This window comes from Periplaneta americana, chromosome 7 (assembly GCF_040183065.1).
Source record: "Periplaneta americana isolate PAMFEO1 chromosome 7, P.americana_PAMFEO1_priV1, whole genome shotgun sequence".
Classification (NCBI taxonomy): domain Eukaryota; kingdom Metazoa; phylum Arthropoda; class Insecta; order Blattodea; family Blattidae; genus Periplaneta; species Periplaneta americana.
Genome location: NC_091123.1, coordinates 163,194,110 through 163,219,688, shown reverse-complemented (window position 1 = coordinate 163,219,688; position 25,579 = coordinate 163,194,110). Strand labels below are relative to the sequence as shown.

General features: G+C 35.4%; 1 protein-coding gene across 2 annotated transcripts; it reads right to left on the bottom strand.

Moving 5' to 3' along the window:
- Positions 1–2,469: 2,469 nt before the first annotated feature.
- On the bottom strand, positions 2,470–24,798 carry LOC138703668 (15-hydroxyprostaglandin dehydrogenase [NAD(+)]-like). 2 transcript variants are annotated; one of them, XM_069831746.1, is made up of 7 exons: positions 24,304–24,798; positions 19,708–19,830; positions 16,632–16,758; positions 14,828–14,934; positions 10,858–11,031; positions 9,022–9,176; positions 2,470–2,799 (listed from the first exon to the last, which is right to left on the bottom strand). In XM_069831746.1, the coding sequence occupies exons 2-7, from the start codon at positions 19,798–19,800 to the stop codon at positions 2,676–2,678; spliced, it is 780 nt and encodes a 259-aa protein (XP_069687847.1). In that variant the 5' UTR covers positions 19,801–19,830; positions 24,304–24,798; the 3' UTR covers positions 2,470–2,675. The 2 variants fall into 2 exon arrangements, with proteins under 2 accessions (XP_069687847.1, XP_069687848.1); XM_069831747.1 differs by having other exon boundaries at positions 24,595–24,700.
- Between the last annotated feature and the right edge of the window lie 781 nt (positions 24,799–25,579).

Below are 25,579 nucleotides of genomic sequence, written 5' to 3'. Positions count from 1 at the left end.
ATTCGACTGCGAACATTCTCGTTGTATTTAGGAATGTATACCATTTAGTTAGGGTGGAGAATTGGAGTTGTGCACAACGTGCATGTGTCATCAATACTTATTAAAAATAAAGCTGTAGTTTCGTGACTGCACAGCGCTTGTTTTGGCAGAATTACAATATCCTTCGTAATGAGCCAGAACCATCCGCGCATGCTATCAAAACGTGGTGAAAATTTGGAAGAGACTGCTCTGAAGAAGAAGAGAACATCGCTGCTATAAGAACTTCATTCGAGGCAAGCTCTGAAAGTTCTGCTCGACGTCTGCCGAATGCTGCATAAAGTCTTAAAATTTCGTCTTTACAAAATGCAGTAGGTACAGTAACATGCGAATGTTTGCACAGATGTCACTGTATAATTACGACGGATATTGTAATACTGTCGAAACAAACACTTTGCAGTCACGCGACTACAGCTTTATTTTTTAATGGACATTAATGACTAGAGCCTGGATGTTTAGACATTTATAACAGTTAAAATAGGCAGGCAAGAAAGACAATAAAAACGTAAAAAAGACACAATAGGTTTTGAAAAAGACGTTATAAATCTTAAAAAGGCATAATATATTTTAGCAATAAATTTAAATGATATCAAGATATCCGACATTTTTACTTCGTAGTTGACACATGTTGACTTAAATACTTTTTTTTCGTGATTAACTGTCTTTTCACAAGCCTTACATAACAAAACTGTTCCATCGGTTGAAAACACATGGACAACAATTCACTAACGTAAGCATGGTTTACTGAATTTACTGTAGGCATTCTAGCTAACCGATGTTATACTTTCTGTCACCCGACAATACCTGTTCCTCACTCAAATTTCGTTCTTCTGCAATAATTAGAAGATGACATCGCTCTTAAGAGAATTGTGACTTTGATTGTATTTCAATTGTGACAGACAATGTTGTAACAAAACTCCACATTGCAGCAATCCATATCTATCCGGACTAATGTAGGAGAGAGATAGAGATCTAGAAGAGTGTCAAATTCTAGTTTATACAGTCACGAAGCTTGAGTTGTGAGGGTGCTAGGAACAATAGACTGTGCCGGTACTATTTTGCATTGCCTGTAATGAGGCGATAGTAGCGATCCCAGTGGTTAGCAACTTTCTATGGATGCATATTTATTACGTATTGAGCTTCGTGAGTGTGTGTATTAGACTGTGAGAGTGTACCTAAAAGCGACAGTGAAAGGAGCCTTAACCCCAATTGCTACAATTTAATGATATCCTACCATTTGATAAACACTCTGACACCCATTCTCAATATATATAGGCACATCATTTTATTTTTACTTCAATTTTTATTGTACCTGAGTTTTTTAATGTACTTCACTCCCACTCCCTCTACTAGTAAATTTCCAACCGTACTCCACACAGGACCAATCAAAGTAAGTAGTACTGAGTTAGTGAGTATAGTACGTTCCAGAAATATGTTCGCGTTTTCCGGTGACGAAAGAACTTTCAATATTGAATCATATTTTCGCACAGGTGCTGTCGTCCGTTTGCCTACGTCGCATCCCGGTTTCCCCACCCGCTTCTGCTCGCTCCTCTGTAATGGCTAATGTCTGGGCTGTCTTTGTTCTTTTCTGAAAACATTAATTTCTGTTAGGAATTGGATGTCTACGTAATATTATACAACTGTTTAAAATAACTTAAATAAAAGGACTTCGTTAAGTAATTAACTGTCACGTGATTTCTCCCCTGTCTACGACCCTGCGACAAAACCACTTGGACGGACAGTAGATAGCATGTCTGAGTAATTTTATCTTTTCGGATCGGGCAGAAGTGAAGATTGAATTTACAGTACGTAAAGTATTCTTTTGTAGAGTAGGTACAGAATTATTTCAAAATGAGTTACTAGGACGAAGGACGAAATTGGTAGGCCTAATTGGAATTAGGTACAATAGTCTATGGATTGATAATATGCAAAAAAGGACTGAAGTCTGTATCGAAATGAACGGCTGACATTTTCAAAAATGTGTTTAAATGTCCATATTATGATTATTTTTCAATTTAACTTCATTCTTTATATTGTACGCTAATGTGCTGTAGGCAGTATAATATACACTGCATAATGAATACGTTCGCATGGATAACTCATTTCGTGAGTGAAAACACTTATTGTTAATAGTGTACTATATTTTGATTAAACAAAAACCTAATGAAAATTATCAAACTGAAAATCCCGATATTTCCTAGTTTACGTAAATAAATCAACTACTTTTCTTCCTTCCTATACCTAGTAAAGTGATTTGTTTGTATCATCGAACTCCAGTCGTGGAAGGGGGTAGTAAACGGTGTTTCCTATTCTTAACCTTAATGCGAAGGTATAGCCAGGTTAATATCAGAAATGTTATTAAAAATAAAATGATGTCCCTGTACTACGTTACTACAATTCTGAAAGATCTTTATATGAAAGAAAACAGCTCTGTTGAAGTCTTCATTTAATAGCAAGCAATATTTATTCATAATCTTCAGTAAGGAACATAAAAATAAAATTTGTTTTAATGCGATGAGTTATAAAATAAAATAATTTTTCACACGTTCTGTATTATATTTATATTACAATTTTAAGCACTTACAATAGCTACTCAAAAAGCCGTATAACGTATGAGACTTAGATAAGAACTTATATCCTTAACGGATTTCCTTGACTTCCAATTTCACTTCATAAATAGGACTTCCTCCCTCAATCATCCAAGCAGTTCCACTTTCAGCACGCTGCATTAGTTCGATCACAGCACAGCCAACATCTTCTGGCCTGTAAAGAAATTAGATTAAGAATTAAACACTATTGTAAGATTCCGTTAAACTGCATTAGTGCTTCCTTAGCTCTTTGAAATGACTTCTTATCATGATGTTTCACATCTCTCTTTTTGAATACTATCAATAATCGAACGGTTTTATAAGCATTGTTCTCTTCTCCAGCCTTCTCTCACTTTTCGTCTTACTCCTCTACCCAAATCTCTTTTGTGCGAGATCGTGCGTATTTGCTTGTTTTCCGCACAGAACCAATACGCGGTAAGTGTGAAATACCACATTCAGTATTCCCAACGCAACACACATAACAATTTCCCTCTTCTTACCGCTTAAACGCGACATTCATTTTACTGCTTTAGGCTTTTAACATATTATTTTTAGAGACGTTTAACATAGTAATAATTATAAATTGGAACTTACCACTGCAATTTCACCTAAATTGCACTGTTAATTATTGTTTTTAAACATTTGCAAAAAATTAAGTAAAGTCTACTACTCCACGAAACTTACTGCATTCCTGATACAAGTAACATTAAGGAAGCCGTGAAAAAATCAACAAGATCCCAGATGCCGATGTTATTACTGCAATATTTTATATAAATAATATTGTTAAAATATTAAAATGAAAAATAAATAATTACATAACCTTACTGGGGGGAAAAAAAGACAGACGTATATCACGGCCTGCTGGAGTATAGTAAACACAGAAAACATTTTATAGAAACAATGTTGAAGAAAGATATTTTGGTGTTCCGAAGTTGCCGTCATTAAACAGAAACCAACATGGAGATTTAATTGCAACTAATTAGAAATTCGTCTTTCAGGTATGTAATAAACGATCTTCGCACAAAATAATGTACGATACACGAGCGGTATGTTTGTTTTCATGTTCTCGGAAATTAAAGAAGCTCAACTACGTTTCGCTTTTTCAATATTTTCCTCGACCGTGAAAACGTCAACATACCGCTCTTGTAACGTATATTACTATTACCTCAGCTGATGGCAGAAAATCAAAAGGAGGATAGCAATGGCAAAGGAAGCTTTTAATAGAAAAAGGAGTATCTTTTGCGGACCTCAGGAAAATGAAATAAGGAAAGGGTAGTGAAGTGCTATATGTAGATTATAGCATTATGTGGGGCAGAAACATGGACATTCCGTGGTAAGAATAAACATGAGTTTATAGTATATACTGGACTTTTTTAGTATATACTCTTTTTAATAAGAATAAAAACTTTTGAGTACCTACTCATTTTTGATTACATACCCATAACATGGAAGCATAGTAGAATATACTCAAGTGTGCATCTTGTACAGAACATATACTCATACTTGATAAGAATAAAAGCTAGTATATTCTCATATTTATAAGTTCGTTCTCATGTTATTCTGAGTATGGTTTGTAGCAGGCTCAATTCTGAATATTTGTTGATTTTTGTTCAATTTAAAGTTAAATAAAAAAATGGCAGAATTTATGAACCTTATGGAAAAATATAGAAAAAGACGTGAACTCCAGAAGCCTTTAACGCTTCACAAAAGTGGATGTGAAAAAGGTTAAACACGTATTTGTTATTCATATAAAACATAACCTATAAAAATATGAATGGCTATCAAATTATAAGGTTAGATTGTATTGTTAAATATAATTAACAATTACAGTTTATTTTGTAAAATTTGAATTGCAAAATGCAATTACTTGTAACTTTAAATTATATATATATAACTCTCTATAATAAAAAATAGAATTAGCATAACTGGAATTCTAGAAATGGATTGTAATCTCTATCCAGCATCCCGTAATGACGATTTCCCAGTACTATTTTCTTGTTTTTCTGTTTATTAACGCCACTTATCTGATTCACTCTCTCTTTCATGTTTATTTATTTATTCATTTATTTATTTACTTATTTATTTCTTTATTTAATGTATTTATTTTATTATTTAATTAATTTGTTTATTTATTTACTTATTTATTTATTTATTTATAAAAAGCAAAACACAAACCACTACAACATGCGGATAGCATGTGAAAGTCTATAAAAAAAACGCTGAGCATCACGGTGCAATGTGGTCAAAGAGCGAGTACATACTAACTTTTAAAAGATCAAGAAGGCTGTAGAGATGAGTATACTCGTATATTCGCGTTAGGTAGAATGTCTTTATTCTTACGAATATGAGTATGTTCTAGTGGTTACGAGTATATAATCATAGGAAGTATTCATACTCAAAAGTATAAACCTTGAGAAAATACTTAAGCTTTATTCTTACTACCCATTACGGCGAAGTGAAGAGACGCGACTAGAAGCATTTGAAATGTGGATATGGAGAAGACTGGAACGTGTGAAATGGACAGACATAATAAGAAATGAAGCTGTGTTGGAAAGAGTGAGTAAAGAAAGAATGATGCTGAAACTGATCAGGAAGAGGAAAAGAAATTGGCTAGATCACTTGCTAAGAGGAAACTGCCTACTGAAGGATGCACTGGAAGGAATGGTGAACGGCAGAGGAGTTCGGGGTAGAAGAAGATATCAGATAGTAGACGACGTTAAGATATTTGGATCATATGAGGAGACTAAGAGGAAGGCAGAAAATAGGAGAGACTGGATAATGCTGGGTTTACAGTGAAAGACCTGCCCTTGGGCAGAACACTTTGAATGAATTAATGAATTTCTTTTAAACTGTACGAAACGTATTTCTCTACTCTAAAAGGAAGAATTATATTGCTGATTTCGTCACATTTTTAAATTGACATGTTGATGAATTTCTTAAGTTTTTTTTCTGGTTTAAATAGAAAATGAAAAAAACAATTATACTGTCAAATTTAATATTATCATGATATCCTGAATACCCGGTATGTCTTTGTTGTGCTGGGACTTCTGAGAGTAGTCATCTTGTAGCATTGAGAATAAACATGTCTTCGGAAAACGTATTATTTGACTTTCTTGTGTTAAATGTTACATTACCTCGTTAACATGTTTCAGTCTGCTATTGGCCATTTTCAGAACTGGTTGTTGTTGGCCTTGGCGCCTTTTGTTTGTGTTTTCTGTGGGAGTGTGTTTGTGTAGTGTAATGTGGAGTCAAAGAGTGTGTCTGTTCTGAAATTGAGTTGTGTGTTGAGAATTTCATTTGGATGTGTTTTTGTGTGTCTGTATATTTCGTATTGTTCTGGCTTTTTGGTTGTACAGTATGTGCCTTTATTGATGTCTCTGTAGGTGTGGTTAGCATTTGTGACGTGTTCTGCATATGTGGAAGTGTTTTGTAATTTTGTTATGGCTGTGATGTGTTCTTTGTAACGTGTTTGAAATGATCTGTCTGCCTGTCCTTTGTAGAAGTTGTTGCAGGTGTTGCATTTGAGTTTGTATACGCCTGTGTGGTTGTATTTGTTTGTTTTGTTCTGTATGCGATGTTGTAATTTAGTTTCTTGAATGAGGTTGCAATCTTGTATGTGTTTTTGTTTTCGTATGTTAGTGTAATGTATTTTCTGTGTTCTTGTGTTTGTGTTGTATTCTTATGTTTTTTTGATTATGTAATGTCTTTCTTATTAAGTTGTCTATTATGTTAGGGTGGTATCCGTTTTCTTGTGCTATGTATTCGATTGTGTTTAGCTCTTCTTTGTAGTCATGTTGGTTCATTGGTATATTGAGTAGTTTGTGTAGCATTGTTCGGAATGCAGCTAGTTTGTGTTGTGTTGGGTGATTGATTGATTGATAGTGTTAATAGTAGTGTAGTCAAGATGTATAAACATGTCTGTTGCTATAGTAACCATGGTACTCTATCGTTATATCGTTGTACGAAACATATTTCATTTGCGCTGCATATGACTCGACATATATTTTCTTGCTTCATTCAATTCACTCGCGAATTTTTCCATTTTAACTTATCGACTGCTGATTTTTCCTTAATTGAGATTGTTGCCAGTTCGTTAAAATCATTATACCATTTCGAACGTTCTATCGCTTCGAATTCTCGAGTTACACTACTCGGCTGCCGCGCGATTCACCAATTTTGTCGGTCGACTTTCTGGGATGGAATCATAGTATTGGACAGAACTTAATAGACGTATTCACATCAAATAGAGAGTTTAATTAATATTAACATGTTTACTATTCCATAACTGTGTTCCTATAACAATCTATTTGAAATACATAAAAGTAATAGGCCTAGTCATTTGACACACGATTGCTCTTTTCTTCGGGAGGACGCCAGCAGTGTGTTTGAATAAATGTCGCCATGCTTAGCAGAGGGTTAGTTCCAGAAAAGTCCGTCAGCACAGATATATCAAAGGGACATTATGTAATAATGCGACAAATGCTTGTACTTAGTCTTTCGAAATATAGGTACGTTACCATTTTTAATTTGAAAATCACGTTAAACTGGAGAATTACCACGGTCGCTTTGAACCGTGCCGTTACGTTTACAACCAAATTTAACTAAATACACAATGTCGCCAACATAAGAACATGACGTTGGTGTGTGGCGTAGTTGGAGGGAGAAATATGTTTTTTTCTCTCTTTCTGCCTCCTTCGTTCTGAACATTAATGAGAGATAGCGCCACTGTTAGCGACAATGTGTATTTGCGTAAATATTGCGAGAAAATTATGACGACTGGCTTAGATGAGAGGCTCGCGACAGAAACAGTTTTACTGTAGCGCATGCGCGGACCTCTTATGCAGTGGGAGCGTGATCCTTACTTGAATTTATTTTCGCGTGTACATTGCAGATTAAATGATTGAGATCCCTTCTTGCTCCGGTTACAGACCTTGCATATACGAAGATTAGGTTTGGTTAGTTCAGGTTTTTATTAGTCAAGTCCGCGCTTGCGCAGACAGGTAATATGATCCTGTCGCGAGCCGCACGTGATAAGTGATAAGAGGTCGAGGAATGGAGAAGGTTAGGTTAACTTAGGTTAGCTTAGCTTTGGTTAGGTTAGGTTAGGTTAGCTTTTCTTAGGTTAGGTTAGCCTTGGTTAGGTTAGGTTAGCCTTGGTTAGGTTAGCTTTGGTTAGGTTAGCTTTGGTTAGGTTATGTTAGGTTAGGTTTGCTTTGGTTAGGTTAGGTTAGGTTAGTTTTGGTTAGGTTAGTTTAGTTTTGGTTAGGTTAGGTTAGGTTTGTTTAGTTTAGGGATAGGGAAGTGACAGGAGATTTTAACAAGAAGTTGATTTACATATTATGTAATATAAATGTTATCATTTTCATGTATTTGACGAAACTTTTTAATTCTAACATAAAATTTGATTTCATTCGTCCATGTAGTAGTTAAAATTATATAATATGACAGTTTTTTATTCGTAATATTGATAAACAATAATAGGCCTATAATGAAAACGGTGAATAATTTCATGGCCCCTAACATTTTTTTTTTTTTCGTAAAAGGCTAGGTATTTTTCTCTAGGCCAGAAATAAAACAGCAACGCGGTCATAATTACGTACTTTACGCTTTGGCGAACATTAACCGGAAATTTACTTTCCATCATTTTAATGATATTCCGTGAAACACACCTTTTTCCTGTTAATTTCCTTGTGATAACCTACTTTAAGATTTTAGTACATCTGCAGTTTCTTTTAATGCATTAAAAAAACCGCCGTTGTACTACATAAAATCTTGAATTTGACTAATGGAGTGAATTATTTAAGAATATAGTCGCGAATTTTACTACCACCATTTTGATTGTCTTTTGTTTAACACGGCTCGGGTCCACACCTGTGGAGTAGTGATCAGCGCGTCTGGCCCCGAAACCATGTAGCCCGGGTTCGAATCCTGGTCGGGGCAAGTTACCTGGTTGAGGTTTTTTCCAGGGTTTTCCATCAACCCAATACGAGCAAATGCTGGGTAACTTTCGGTGCTGGACCCTGGACTCATTTCACCGGCTTTATCACCTTCATTTCATTCAGACGCTAAAATAACCTGAGATGTTGATACAGCGTCATAAAATACCCCCCCCCCCAAAAAAGACACGGCTCGGTACGACCTGGTGACTAGTGGCCAGCGAGTAGCGTCGACTATCGACATTGCTCTGCCGTGGTTATTGTCCAGTTGTTCCGAAAATCATACAATAGAAAGTTATTAAATAATTTAAGGCATTGCTAAATACGGTGAAACGAGTTAAAAATGTAGGCAATACCTTAATGAAATTATTTAGTAGATCATTTTAAATGAGCGTTCACCAGAGTTACTTTATTTGATATATTTTACAGTGTTTTTTTTTAAGGAAAATTGAAACACTTACTCTTGCTTTCCAGCTGATTCAAAATTCTTAATCCATCTATCAGCCCATTTATCGTCATATAAATTTTTTATGCTTCCTGCGAATTGGGCCGTGTACGTTGCGCCGGGACATAGAGCCGTAACGCGAACTCCAGTGATGTCATAATGATATTCTCCCTGAAAGAAATGGTACTACAATAAGACACATGTTTCATATACCTATAAAAATCATCTTTATGTTTTTCTTTTAATGATCAGTAATGAGAATTCCTACGACTCTAAAATTGCCTTGTAAGAATTTAAATCTTTCAACAATAAATTTTACTTATAGTATTTAGTTTCGGGTCAATAATTTCAATATTTGACACAAGCTTAGAAAGAATATCTACATTTCCATATATACGGTATATACAGGATGATTCACGAGGAGTTACCCCCAATTTTTAACTAAAATTACACTATTCTTACACACTTATCACAACAATTGTTACAGATCATACGACTGCTATCAAATTAATTTTTTACAATTCAATTTTGCATTCTAATGTACAGTCTTAAAGGATTTAGAAGAATTATGTAATTTGTAACAATTATTGTGATAAATGCGTAAGAATAATGTAATTTTGTAGTTAAAATTAAAAAAAAAAATTCTGTACGAAGCAACTATGGAATTGACAACAAATTTATAGCTTCAGAATACTAGCCAATTAAAATTATACTTCTGAATAGTTCATTCTCTAATTGCAATATTCTTTTATCTTTAAAAAAGTAAAATAAAATATATTTTATAAGAACTTAAAATTAGTGTAACTCTGAAAATATTGAGAATATGATCCATGTTTATATAGGGGAGAGCCGGGTAGTATCGGACATCGGGTAATATCGGACAGTGAGTTTCTTTCATCTACCACACGATGATAGTACCTGATTGACATGGTTACATTTCTGTGATGTCGCATAGAGAAACGTAACCATGTCATTCAGATACTACCATATGGTGGTAGATAAAAGAAACGCACTGTCCGATACTACCCGATGTTCGATACTACCCGACTCTCCCCTAACACTTTTTGCTCAAAATGTATCCGAGAATAGGCTCCTAAGTGGCGGTAACTCCTCGTGAATCATCCTGTATATTTCCCTAATCGTTTGTGGATTTTTTCCTAACATATTCACGTCATCACTAGACAAGAAGCTGATGTAACCCGTTCAATTCCAAACCCTCTGTGTTAACCTGAACTTTCCTAATGGCATATTCCAGAGCGAAGTTAAAAAGTAAAGGTGATAGTATTACTATTTAATACGAGAAAAATTCGTACCGGCATCGGGAATCGAACCCAGGACCTCTCAGCTCTGCGCGCTGAGCGCTCTTTCCAACTGAGCTATGCCGGGACACGATCCACGGCGCCGGCCGAACCCGTCTCGCATGCTTTTACGGCCTTACTACCTGCATTTGAGACGAAAAAGTCATGTATGCAGGAGCGCATATTTAAATGACTTTATGGCCATATTCAACACCAGTTCGTGACAACTGCTAACAGTTAATACATCACATATTCATTTTGTATGAGGTCTCGCCCACCTCATTGAAATAGCCAATATGTAGGCTATTATTACTGTTTAATACGAGAAAAATTCGTACCGGCACCGGGAATCGAACGTGATTGTTTGGAAGGGACCAATAAAAACATAAGCATGTAAAAATATCTGCGTCAGATATTGTTTTCTCAATTTCAGACATGATTTTCTGCGCTATTCTAACGTCATTACAATTTAATAAAAGTGTATATTATCTAATTAAGAGAGAGAATTATTTTAAAAGGAACTAAACTCAGTCATAATATTCAATTATTTTTACCCCTATGGTTCGCGTAAAGGCTAGAACTCCGTGTTTCGTAGCATTGTACATAGGAGTACAAGGAATGGGATGAATCCCGCACACTGAGGACATGTTGACCACTATACCACCTTTGCCACCCTTATCTTTGCCCATGTGTTCTAGGGCCAGAAGCGTGCCGCGAATTACACCATTCTGAAAAAAAAATAACAAACATTAATGAATAGTAGCTAAATTACAGCTGGGATGAAGATAAATACAAACAAGACGAAGACCATGGTTATCGGAAGAAAAATAAAGAAGGTAAACGTGCGAATACTAAGTGAGGCACTACAACGAGTCGATAGCTTCAAATACTTGGGGTGTAGGCTACTATAAGCAGTAACATGAGCTGCTGCTAAGAAGTCAAAAGGAGGGTAGAAATGACAAAGGAAGCTTTTAATAGAAAAAAGAGCATCTTCTGCGGACCTATGGAAAAAGAACTAAGGAAGAGACTAGTGAAATACTTTGTGTGGAATGTGGCATTATATGGGGCAGAAACATGGACATTACCAGGCTTCGAGACTTCGGACCCAATAGAGCAGTTCAGTGGGAAATCCGCATAACGGCGTACTGAGTATAGTGGTAAAGCGTACAGTGGGTTGGGGTACTGTAGAATGGATGCCAACAAATAGGCAAAGGAAAACGCTCTGGATTTGAAAGTTCCGACGAATAATTTGGTTTTCATACAAACTTTGTCTGAAACTATTGCATGGTTAGAAAAGTCAGAGCAAGAGATGCCGGAAGCCCTCAAATTAATTTAGAAAATGATTCAGAGAATTAATGAAACAACAAGTAGACCGGTTACTGAACGTGTAAAACAGAAGTGGAAATCAATTTTATGTAAAAATAACGGATATGGAACATTGTGTAACATAAACAGCAAATTACTGGACATAGAGTCAGCCGAGAATAAAGGACTGTCTCTTAGAGACTGCAATGATGTTAGGTTTTTTTGTTTTGCTCCTATCACGTCATGCGACGTAGAGCGCAGCTTTCTACAGTACAAACTTTGGCAGATAACGGAAAAAGATTTACGTTTGAGACACTGAGAATGTATCTTGTAGTACATTGCATTTCGGTACTGTAACTGCACTTCCTAAAGACGACCAATAGAATAAATGAAAAAAGCTACATGCTTATTTCCACCATTAACACTGTGTATAATTAAATACAAATGCTTATAAAAGACAGGAGAATAAATGCTTTTCACATTCTTTTGACATTATCATTGTGTAATGTATATTTACTTTCAGAATGTACATATGTGTGTTCCCCCATACTACCGTACTCTACTCTAAATAGCAACGTTGTTACCTCAACACATCTCTATCTACCTGCAGAGCGTCAACAACCTATAGTGCATGCACAGTAAACTTATTGTATCGGGTCCACAGTCTCGAAGCCTGGACATTACGATGAAGAAAAAATTATGCTAAAACTTATCAGGAAGGGAAAAAGGAATATTGGTTGGGTCACTGACTGAGAAGAAACTGTCTACTGAAAGATGCACTGAAAGAAATTGTGAACGAAAGAAGAGTTCGTGGTAGAAGAAGATATGAGATGATAGACGACATTAAGGTAAATGTATTATATGCGGAAACTAAGAGAAAGGTTGAAAATATGAAAGATGGGAGAAAGCTGGGTTTGCAGTGAAAGACCTGCCTTGAGTAGAAAACTATGAATGAATGAATGAATGAATGAAGTCAAAAGTTCCGTCAACTTCCCTTTTTCCTTAATTGCTAATTTGGTTGCTCGGAAGTATTGCAACCCATTTGCTCTCTTCTCCATGTTTTGAAAATTGATTTTAGCTCTTTAAAGTGTTCAGTTATTTGTTGCTCATTTTCTGGGAAATGTGTACTTGTCCTTATAGGCTAATAGGAAATTATGCAGTCCACACCTGTGGAATAACGGTTAGCACGTCTGGCCGCGAAACCAGGAGGCCCGGGTTCGATTCCCGGTTGGGACAAGTTACCTGGTTGAGATTTTTTCCGGGGTTTTCCCTCAACCCAATATGAGCAAATGTTGGGTAACTATCGGTGCTGGAACCGGACTCATTTCACCGGCATTATCATCTCATTCAGACGCTACATAATCTGAGATGTTGATAAACCGTCGTAAAATAACCTACTAAAAAAAATAAATTATGCAAAGAAATACGCGATGAGTCAGTCACATCACACCCTCAATAATTCCATCCCACTCGGTCATTGAAAATCGATCGTGGTAAATGCACTCCGTTGTTATCCGTGGATTTTTCCACTGTAAGGACATAGTGTTATTATGGCAGTTGAATGGGCTTTCCTATGTGAAATTAGCCTTTTATTGAGCAAAAGAACTTGATAAGTTATATTATAGCCAGCGTCCAGCACGTAAGCCAGCGACAATAACTACCGCAATTTATTGCTCACTCTACTCGTTACTTTGGCAACTTGATCGCAACTTGATAGATAGATAGATAGATAGATAGATAGATAGATAGATAGATAGATAGATAGATAGATAGATAGATAGATAGATAGATAGATAGATAGATAGATAGATAGATAGATAGATAGATAGATAGATAGATAGATGGATGGATGGATGGATGGATGGATGGATGGGTGGGTGGGTGGATAGATGGATGGATGGATGGATAGGTAGGTAGAATAGATGGATTAGATGGAATAGATATATTAGATGTAATAGATGGATTAGATGGATATATAGAATAGATAGATTAGATTAGATAGATTAGATTGTATTATATTAGATAGATAGATAGATAGATAGATAGATAGATAGATAGATAGATAGATAGATAGATAGATAGATAGATAGATAGATGGATGGATGGATGGATGGATGGATGGATGGATGGATGGGTGGGTGGGTGGATAGATGGATGGATGGATAGGTAGGTAGAATAGATGGATTAGATGGAATAGATGGATTAGATGGATATATAGAATAGATAGATTAGATTATATTAGATTAGATAGATAGATAGATAGATAGATAGATAGATAGATAGATAGATAGATAGAATAGATGGATTAGATGGAATAGATGGATTAGATAGAATAGATTAGATTAGATAGATTAGATTAGATTAGATAGATAGATAGATATAGATAGATAGATAGATAGATAGATAGATAGATAGATAGATAGATAGATAGATGGATGGATGGATGGATGGATGGATGGATGGATGGATGGATGGATGGATGGATGGGTGGGTGGGTGGGTTGGTGGATAGATGGATGGATGGATGGATAGGTAGGTAGAATAGATGGATTAGATGGAATAGATGGATTAGATGTAATAGATGGATTAGATGGATAGATAGAATAGATAGATTAGATTAGATAGATTAGATTATATTATATTAGATTAGATAGATAGATAGATAGATAGATAGATAGATAGATAGATAGATAGATAGATAGATAGATAGATAGATAGATAGATAGATAGATAGATAGATAGATAGCTAGATAGATAGATAGATAGATAGATAGATAGATAGATAGATAGATAGATAGAATAGATGGATTAGATGGAATAGATGGATTAGATAGAATAGATTAGATTAGATAGATTAGATTAGATAGATAGATAGATAGATAGATAGATAGATAGATAGATAGATAGATAGATAGATAGATAGATAGATAGATAGATAGATAGATAGATAGATAGATAGATAGATAGATAGATAGATAGATTAGATTAGATTTAGATAGATAGATAGATAGATAGATAGATAGATAGATAGATAGATAGATAGATAGATAGATAGATAGATAGATAGATAGATAGATAGATAGATAGATAGATAGATAGATAGATAGATAGATAGATAGATAGATAGATAGATAGATAGATAGATAGATAGATAGATAGATAGATAGATAGATAGATGAGTGAATAAAAAATGTTCTGTCATTATGACCTATTTACATACCAAATTAACTGCAATTGACTTTTCCCATTCCTTTTCGTTTATTATTCCGGCATTGTTTACTACAATGTCAAGACCATTATGTGTCGTGATGGTTTTCTTGAAGGCCTCTGAAACAAAAATAATATTATCATTGTTATTTTATTAATACTTCTCTGTAGATTCGCTATTACTACCGAAATTGTTACTGCATTTATTTATTGTAAATAATGCGCTAGTGGTAAATATGATTACACAGAGAAATGTTATTCCACACGGTAGATTGTATCCTGCACAAATTTCTTCTTGAAAGAACCAGAATTTTGATATATTATATTTCTGGTGCGACATCCATTTGCCTAGCTACAAGGCAACAATGCTTTCGCTTAGTACCGATTGTATAGCTGTTGTCAAATGTTTGAATTTTATCTTCCCGTCAAGAAGTAACCAGTAAAAGCATGAACACTATTTATCCAGGAGCATCAGTTCTGAGAATCAGTAGATTTATATGTGTGATATTTGATTACACGTGGGATTTCTACAGAACTGGTTTTATTTCTATAGTAGGTAGATTCGCCATAACATTTCCGGAATTATTGTACCGATAGCTTCCATAACTTGGCCATGGAGAGAACTGAGTACTGTTCTCCAACCAGGAGATAAACCGTGAAAGGAATATGCTTACTATTGCGTCATCTATTGGAGCGAAGTAGATAGATAATATTAGAGTTATAACGTCAGTTTAAAAATCATGCGCTCTCCTCCATATGTTATTTCCTGTATGGAGGGATTAAAAGTCCAAGAGATTAACAGTGATCTTATTTTGTAACTAGGGTAGTATAAAATGTGTTATGGTTTGTGCTTTGAGAGCTAGCCAATAGAGATATGAGTACCCACGTGTGTGACCTTATGACATCAACATTCATTCACAGCATCACCCCGCTTCCCTTCATTCCCTGGAGACTTTCTCGTAGTTGGAGTACAGTAAGAGAAACTTTCAGCTTGGGATATACGGTAGCGTAATGGTTAAGGCACTGAGCTGCAAAGCAGAAGGCCACGGTTTCGATTCTCTATGTGGTCATGGACTGTTTTAAATTAGCGTAATCCTTTCGTCTGCACTGATCTTAGGGTTCACTCAATGTCTAAAAAAATGATTAGCTCCACCAAAAGTTTTCCTGAAGTTTTGGTTTTGCTGAACCGACGCATGCGAGTTGCGAGGTGCGAGGCCCGCCTCGCACAAATCCGGTTTCTATAACTTCTATTTTCATGCACCTCGGATTCATAGAACGTAAATGATATATGTTTGAAACCGGAAAGGCCTTTTGTAAGAGTCCTGTATTTATAATAGCAGCAATTTTGTAGTAAAATTGACTAATTGATTTATTAAAATAATTATTATATGAATCCATGGTCAAAATAAATGGTTTTGATCCTGCAACATTGTTTAAAACAAAATTAAAATTCATACCGGCTTTTATAAAAATTTATCCTGAATACTTTTAACAATTTTTAATTGGTTATTTTACGACGCTTTATCAACTGTTATGGTTATCTAACGTATGAATGAGAGGGTGATAATGCCAGCGAGATGAGTCCGAGGTCCAGCGCTGAAAGTTACCCTGCATTTGCTCTTACTGGGTTGAGGGAAAATCCCGGAAAAAACCTCAACCAGGTAACTTGTTCCAACCAGGATTCGAACCCGGACCCGCTCGTTTCACGGTCAAGCATGCTAACCGTTACTTCACAGCGGTGGACTCTCTTTAAACACAGTAAGTTGTAAAGCCACTGCTATACAGATAACATGCATAGGGATTTCTTGCCAAATCACCTTCAAGGCTCTTCGCGTCAGAGACGTCAGTCTTCATGAACACTACTCGGCCTTCACCATACTGAGACCGCATTTCCTTAACTGCAGCTTCTCCTTTCTGGGAGTCCACATCGCACACAACTACGACCTGCAAAATTAATTATGTGTTTTCGTAAAATAAATATGTGCTGAAAGACGTATTCTGGACAAAGAATATACAAGGAATATAGGGTAAAGGTTGGTAATATTCTGATACTAATAATTTTATGATAGTTCTTTTTGAGAATTTTTTACAATTTTGCTGAGCGAGAGAAGGACCGGTTTTGTTCAGAAACTTATCCACGAACACCCATTAATACGTTATCCTATCTATATATATAATTTGAACTGGTAATGGAAATTATAGGAAAACGGCTGAACGGATTTTAATGAGTGACCCCTCATTTTCATGCCTGGCATCCAATGTTTTTCGGAAAAGTAGTAGTTTTCAGTGAAATGTCAATTTTCCTACATAATTTTCCTATTTTCCAAAATCCATCTGTTGTCAGTTTTGAGAACTAATTTTATTCAATCACGGCCGACTTGATTGAATTTCAGAACAAAACACACACTACAATAAACAATAGGCTATTACACGAAGGCCATGACTTGCAGGATTGCCGACATATTTAGAGCTTAATTCAATTTGTTATTAAAAACTGATTCTGCAGTGTATAATTTTCTGAGTACAGCTGTGTATTGGATATTCAAATCTACGAAACCTGATGTGGTTTGATGACATTATCATTAGAAATTAAATATTATTATAGTTAATATCATGATGCATTTATTTTTTCATTAATTGTAGGCCTACATAATATTGATGCTATATTGATGAGATGAAAGTGAAACTTTTTGTGGTTATGTAAGTAAATGTAGAGAATATCTTAATTTAGGTCTTCATTTTTATAATTTACTGAGTGGCTGCTATATACAACTACAAAACTTAAGATAATAATATTTTTATTAAAAATCAAATATTTTTATACTTATTAACCCAGTGGGGTTGGGTCATTTTCATATACTTAATGGCGGTGTAGTGTAGATATTGATATGTATCATTGTCTTCAGTATTGGCTCGAGAGAGCGCAAAAATTACAGTTCCTAAGGAAAGATAAAAAGGTATTACTTACTGATAAAATAAGAGGCCTAGAAAATTTTGTAGTCTCCAGATCATTTCAGCAAGATCTCTTAGTAGGATAAAATTATTTTACGCTCTACATTTCAAGTTCTACATGCAGCAGCTATACGAAAATGCTATTGTTCGAAAGCTTAGCAAACCTGACATTTTTTTAACTTTTGCCTACAATCCACAACGACCTGAAATAGTTACTGCTATCGTCCTGACATTGATACTTGCGTTTTCGCATTGAAACTCAAAAACTGAAGTTGGATGGGTTCAAGAAAAAGTATTTGGCCTAAAAAAACCCATTCAGAGGGAGTATGTTTCATTATTATGGAAGCAAATAACTATCAAAAAGACAAGTATTCTTCATTGAAAATAAATCTGAAAAGTTTTTATTTGAACGTCTAACGAACTTAGTTTGCAGCAGTATTTGCTGCACAAGCCACTAGTAACTATTATATTTGAAGGGAAGCGTAAGACTGAACACTCCGCAAAATAACTTTCACATTAGACCTATTTTAATCTTAATATTTAACAGTTTTTTAAATATGTATATACATTAATGTTTTTATGATATCCTTTGCATGATTTTACATAATTTTATACTTTTAACATAATATGGTTTAATGTAATCCATTGTACTTCAATGTAACTGTTCAATTTAGGGGTAATATTGATCTGAAGATGATTTTTTTTATAAAACCGAAAACGAAAATTAAGAAATGAAATAACATTACACTATTATATCAGATAAGTTTATGACGGTCTTTATGGAAAAACATTAACACATTTTTAGCTTCAGTTTCTCTACTCTCACTCAAACCATAGCGCTCGCAAAGAGCACTCTCGTATGTAACGGTTTGTAACTTTGCCAGTGTCCTTGATAAGCCTGGTGCAAACGATATAAACTGGCAAAAAATACTACTGGTAAAGCATAAGTAACCTAAAGATGAAGTCAAATATAGATTTTCTGGAACTGTCTAGGTTTATATATACACACACACACACACACAAAAAAATGTTTTGTGAGTCTATTTTTTACCGTTACGTACTACGCTGGAGTAATCATTCGGTACTCTGGCGTGTAATATGTTGGGCGCAAGGTAATTATTGACGTTCAGTCGAAATGTAAACAAATACTGCGTGTTCAGTTGAAAGTGTGTCATGGCTCGCTGTATGCCGTCATGTGGCTAGTCGTTGAGCCTAGAGAATTCAATCTTCCTACACTTCCACAGAGGCGTATTACCTATGTGCCAGAGAAGTTAACTAGCAAGTATGGCGTTCATTCTGAAGAGTACGTACCGATACGTACGGTAACGCCGGTAGTGGCAGGAATGTGAACTGTTTGGAAACCCGTACTGAGGTGAGTTTATATTACTGTCTGGATATGGGAAGAAGGTTAAAACGATTACTTACGTATTTGTTGACATTAACTTCGACGGTCAACATGGACACGGAGCATTTCATTTGTATTGTGGAATGTTGCCGTACGCAACCGATGATAACAAATACCCTGCGTACGACTTGCCCGCAAAAACACAGTTCGAAAGAGGTTATGGTAGCACACAGACCGTACAGACCGCCATCTGTTGCTACGACGTTCAAGTTATACCGTACACGTTAAGTTCAGATTGAACTCCTTCAATAATAGGCAACTTCTCTGACATAAAAGCTGAAACTCGCTTCAAATCGCTGACTCACAACCGTGACGTCATGACACACTTTGAAATGAACATCCAGTATCAATCTTAAAAAGATGGTACATATTTTACAAATAAAATTAAAAATGAAATTATGAGAAATAATTAAATTTCACTAGATATTTTGTTCAATAGACCAATGTGTTCTGTCTGTATAATTATGAGAGTTTTATATCATTGACACTCTGTGTAAGGCTGTGAATACAGAAGAAATCAATATTAGTATCCTTACCTTGACTCCATTCTTTAATAATTCTTTGCAAGTTGAAAATCCAATTCCAATGGCACCTCCCGTGACAAGGGCAACTTTACCTTTAGGATCCATTCCAAATTATTTGTATGGAACAGCAGAATACTAAAATAATAAATACTTATATTAATAGCAACTAAAATTGAAATTCTTACAGGATCCAGTTGAGGTGAATAGAGATAATTATTTCAATATAAGACGGGAAGCAAATCGTACGCTTAGGAATAAAAAGAGAGAATACTTGAAGGAAAAACTGAATGAGGTAGGTTAGGAAAATATTTGGGGCTAAGAGGGATGAACTTACAGGAGAATGGAGAAACTTACACAACACAGAACTGCACGCATTGTATTCTTCACCTGACATAATTAGGAACATTAAATCCAGACGTTTGAGATGGGCAGGACATGTAGCACGTATGGGCGAATCCAGAAATGCATATAGATGTGTTAGTTAGGAGGCCGGAGGGAAAAAGACCTTTAGGGAGGCCGAGACGTAGGTGGGAAGATAATATTAAAATGGATTTGAGGGAGGTGGGATATGATGATAGAGAATGGATTAATTTTGCTCAGGATAGGGACCAATGGCGGGCTTATGTGAGGGCGGCAATGAACCTCCGGGTTCCTTAAAAGCAAGCAAGTAAGTAAGTAAGTAAGTAATAGCAACTAACAAGTATTGTAATGAGAGCTAAAAAATACACTGCTATTTGTGAAAAGTGCAGCACTCAGAAAGAATGGCCCGAACGACTCCAAACTCGGGAGATGTGTAGAACTGTGTACCACCAATAACACTGAACAACAAATTTTACTTTTTGTCTTGCTCCGAAATAAAAATAGGCAAATATTACTAATATGTGTGCCCTAAATTTGAATTTGAAATCCAAATTTCTCCATCACGTACTATTTTCCGGGGAAAATAAATTGAAATTTTTCATGACAAAACTTAATTTGTTTTTAATTTTTCACTGCTATGGTAAAATTACAACACACTATGGATTCAAAATGCCACATAATACTTGAAAAATGTGTGCTGGATACAAAAATGATGTTACATAGTTTAAAACACAACAGTAAAATTATTTCGTGCGTTTAATGAGAAAAATCTCGGAACTTTTACTAACCATTTAAAAGGATCTTCTGGATGACTTCTGTTTATAACTAGACCCGAAACTGTCTTTGACAAGGAACCAACAATAGTATGCAAGCATGCTGGATGATGATCTTCCTTTATATCGCCTTTCCATTTCAGATATTTCTTGATGAAATCTTTCCCCGTGCTCGTCGCTTACTGCTCCAGGTTAGGGGGAAAGAAATCCAAATGAGAATGTAAAAAGTGTATTTTGAGAGACGTATTACACCCCATTTTCTCATATGCACTTAACATGATTTTCCACAAGTTCTATGTAGCTAGTTTTCTGTCCTAGAATTTCCAAGGAAATTTGAGCAAACATATTTGAAAGCGCGCCATTCCATTCTTTCTGTAACGGAAACTTTTTCCTGAAACGAAGGGACAGCTATAACTTTGTGCATTTGTGGGTCGACGAAAATGCCCTCTTTTAATTTCCCTTCACTCAAACTGATAAACATTTCTTTGAAATGTCTTGAAATTTACTTAATAGAAGAGACCAATATCTGTTTATTTATTAGAAGTACAAAAGAACATGCCAACAACAATAAAAAACCGGAAATAAGTCATAAACTCATAAAATACATTAGCTTTTGTTTTGGTTTACAACCCTCAACCCGCGCCAAATGTTTCCTGGGGGAACGCTTATCAAAAAGTGAAATCATAGTACCGTATTTGCTCGCGTAATTTGCGCACTTTTTAATTAACTTTGGCCACTGAAAAATTGGGGTGCGTAAAATATGCGGATTTTTCAAATAAGAGGTCCTGTTCCGAGTTTATCTCAATTAGTATATGTATAGGTAAGTATTTACGGTAGGGCTAATTTTCAACCGGTAACTTGTCTCTACCAAGGACAAGCATTGTTAAAGTAGCGGGACTTTGGGGTTTCTTTCTGAAGCAGGTACTTCAGTTGCTGGTGAATGACCTATGATGGACTGTAGGGAAGGAAAATCCCTACTACACTGAAAAAAATATGTACGTAATCCCTACTACACTGAAAAAAATATGTACGTGAAATGTGTTCGCAAAATACACGGAGCAAAAATAAAGTTCAAAATAATCCCTTAAGAATTAGGGTGCGCAAAATACCCGGGGGCGCAAATTATGCGAGCAAATACGGTATATCTCTAAAACCTTACGTGATACGAAGCAAAGAGATGCATTTTCGGATTCAGCGCACAACAAACCATAAGGGACACATTGTTTTAAGTCGGAGCAAAATTCTTGTTGTTCAGTGTAATTGATTACGTTTCCAGAGAGATGGCGTACACATAGGCCCAACAGTGACGTCTCTCGTGCTTTTTCCGATGGTTTGTGTTACATTAAGATCTGATGTCCTCGCGAAATAATGCCTCACAGCACAGTATGACATAAAGAAAAGTGTTTGTATTCTTGCCCCATACAACCTCCCGAAGTTTGTCGGTTTATTACTTTTCATCCTGTAGATGGCTCCGCAATTTCCTTATCATTTTGGAAATAAACAGCTGTCATCAAATTAATTTTTACTTTGTTGTAATATGCGCTAAATATTAAGTTTATGGTGTAATTATAGGGATTTTTAAATCACACAATGCAGGGTTTAAATGTTGTTACAAATCTGTGGTGTTCGGGTAAGAAGTCATTTTTTTGTTCAGGTGGAATTTTGTTCCCCACATGAACACACAAGTTAAATTATACAAATGAGTGTGCAAAAATCAAAGAATACTAGCAGTTGATGTGTTTTATTTGTGTAGAAAATTATTTGTAATAAGAGTTCCAAGTTTAATTTTCATTTATCTTCGAACTCATTTTTATGACTTATCTCCCTTTACCCAAACACCACAGAAATAAACTCGCATGAAATATTATACAGTATGTTAATTAAGTACGGAATATTGCTAATAACTTTTTATGTATTCATTTTATGAAAGAAATACCAAAAAGAGAAGTCGTTGGAGATATCTAACTAAAACTTATGGCTGTGGTCTCACAAACGTATTGATTCATGTATAGGATGTGGCAAAAGGAGTAACATTTTTTAAATGGCACCCTATATTAAATTTTACATATTTGAAATCTCTATTCAATTTTACATACAAATAGAAGTTTGACTCAGCATAAATGATGACTACTCTCTTGTAAAATAACTGAAGCATGGCTCTGACACAATCCATCTATAACACACGGCAATAGAAACAGGAACTCAACAATAGTAAAAAAAACAGCCTACTGATATATCCAAAGATACTACTCACGTGACCACAGATGTTAAAACGTATACATATCAACTTATATAAAGAATGTTATAAAAACATGGTTGTAGCAGTCTAGTATATATAGTCACGAAGCTCAATATGTAATACATATGGACCCATAGATAGTTGCTAACCACTAGGATCGCTACTATCGCTTCATTATAGACAATGCGAAATAGTTAGTACCTGCACAGTCTATTGTTCCTAGCAACCTCACAACTCAAGCTTCGTGACTGTATATACTACTGAGTGTTCAGTTCAAAATGTGTCTTGGCTCGCTGTATGCCGTCATGTGGCTAGCTGATGAGCCTAGAGAATTCAATCTTCCTACACTTCCGCAGCTCAGGTGTATAATCTAAGAGGCAGAGAAGTTGGCTAGCAAGTACGGCGTTCATTCTGAAGAGTACGTGTCGATACGTACGGTAACGCCGGTAGTGGCAGGAATGTGAACTGTTTGGAAATACGTACTGTCGGGATATGGGGAGAGGGTTAAGACGATTACTTACGTATTTGTTGACATTAACTTCGACGGTCAACATGGACACGGAGCATTTGATTTGTGTTGTGGAATGTTACCGTACGCAACCGATGATAACAAATACCCTGCGTACGACTTGCCGGCGCAAAACACAGTTCGAAAGAGGTTATGGTAGCACACAGACCGTACAGACCGCCATCTGTTGCTACGACGTTCAAGTTATACCGTACACGTTCTCAAGTTCAGATTGAAGAACGCCTTAAATAATAGGCAACTTCTCTAACATATAAGCTGAAACTCGCTTCAAATCGGTGACCCAACAACAGTGACGTCATTACACACTTTGAAATGAACACCCAGTACTAGACTGTGGTTGTAGTTTATGACAAAATGTATTAAATATGATGCAAATCCAAACAAGAGATTAAACAAAAATTGCAGTCGCCGTATCTAAAATATTGTTAAATTTAAATTAAATGCCAATGTTAGGCTACTCATGCTAGACTTCCACATTTGTAGTAAGTTAATTTAAGATTTTTTTAAAGGAAAATTCAACTTGAACAGCGTTTGATAAGCATATATTTATAATATGTAGACTAACTTATACTAAAATAGCCTATATTACAAGTTTTTACACGTTAACAATTCATTCTAATGCCAAAGTCATGAGAGCATGGACTTCTACCTCAATACCTCCCAAGCGCCTTAATGTGAATTAGTAGGATCTGTTTGTTTTTACTTACCTTTTTTGTAGAAGAGTTACTCAGTTGTTCAATATGGCTTATAATTTTTACAAACTACAAATTATATTGATGTAGGTAAAGTAGTTCGTCGCAGGCTTTAACCTCACTAGTTCGCGCCTTCTCAAAGTGGAGGCACCATGCCCTGATAACTTGATTTATATACGTGTTAGCAAATTATTTATGTCCAGACACTTCTTTTTGTTTATGTGCCTTCCAACTTAGTTATGACTTTGCACTCCAGTTGTGCAATCACGCAGAAATATGAGTTTTGTTTTCCTACTCCACACTCACCATATAACTACGAGCAGGTATTTTAAATGTGTCCGAAAACTAGATTGCGTTTATCAAGACGACCTTTCCCTATCTTATTTTCCAGTTGCTTGAGCGAAGTTGTCACTTTGTCTGGGGGCGAAAGGAGGGGGGAAGAACTGGTTCAATTATTTGAATACTATTATTCGATTATATAAACAGTGACATCATTCGATACAATCTATTAACAAAGAGAAGAATATCCTTGAAGTTCAATTTTATCGCATGAACTTTGGGCGACCCCTTTATGTCTACCAATTGGAGCCATATGCAGACTATAAAAAAACATAGTTACATTCTACAATTATTGTGTATGACAATTCAGTACTACTGATTAAAAAAGTATGTATAAAATATAAAATCTAAAATTATTAATAAGATGGAAATGAATTATAGAATTTAATTCTTGTATAATATTTCAAGTCAATAATACAAGACTTATTTGAAGTTTTATATGATATTCTTATTGAATTTGGTATTCCCAAGAAATTAGTTCGATTAATTAAAATGTGTCTCAGTGAAACGTACAGCAGAGTTCGTATAGGTCAGTTTCTGTCAGATGCATTTCCACTTCACTGTGGGCTAAAGCAAGGAGATGCACTATCACCTTTACTTTTTAACTTTGCTCTAGAGTATCCCATTAGGAAAGTCCAGGATAACAGAGAGGGTTTGGAATTGAACGGGTTACATCAGCTGCTTGTCTATGCGGATGACGTGAATATGTTAGGAGAAAATCCACAAACGATTAGGGAAAGCACGGGAATTTTACTGGAAGCAAGTAAAGAGATAAGTTTGGAAGTAAATCCCGAAAAGACAAAGTATATGATTATGTCTCGTGACGAGAATATTGTCCGAAATGGAAATATAAAAATTGGACATTTATCTTTTGAAGAAGTGGAGCAGTTCAAATATCTGGGAGCAACAGTAACAAATATAAATGATACTCGGGAGGAAATTAAACACAGAA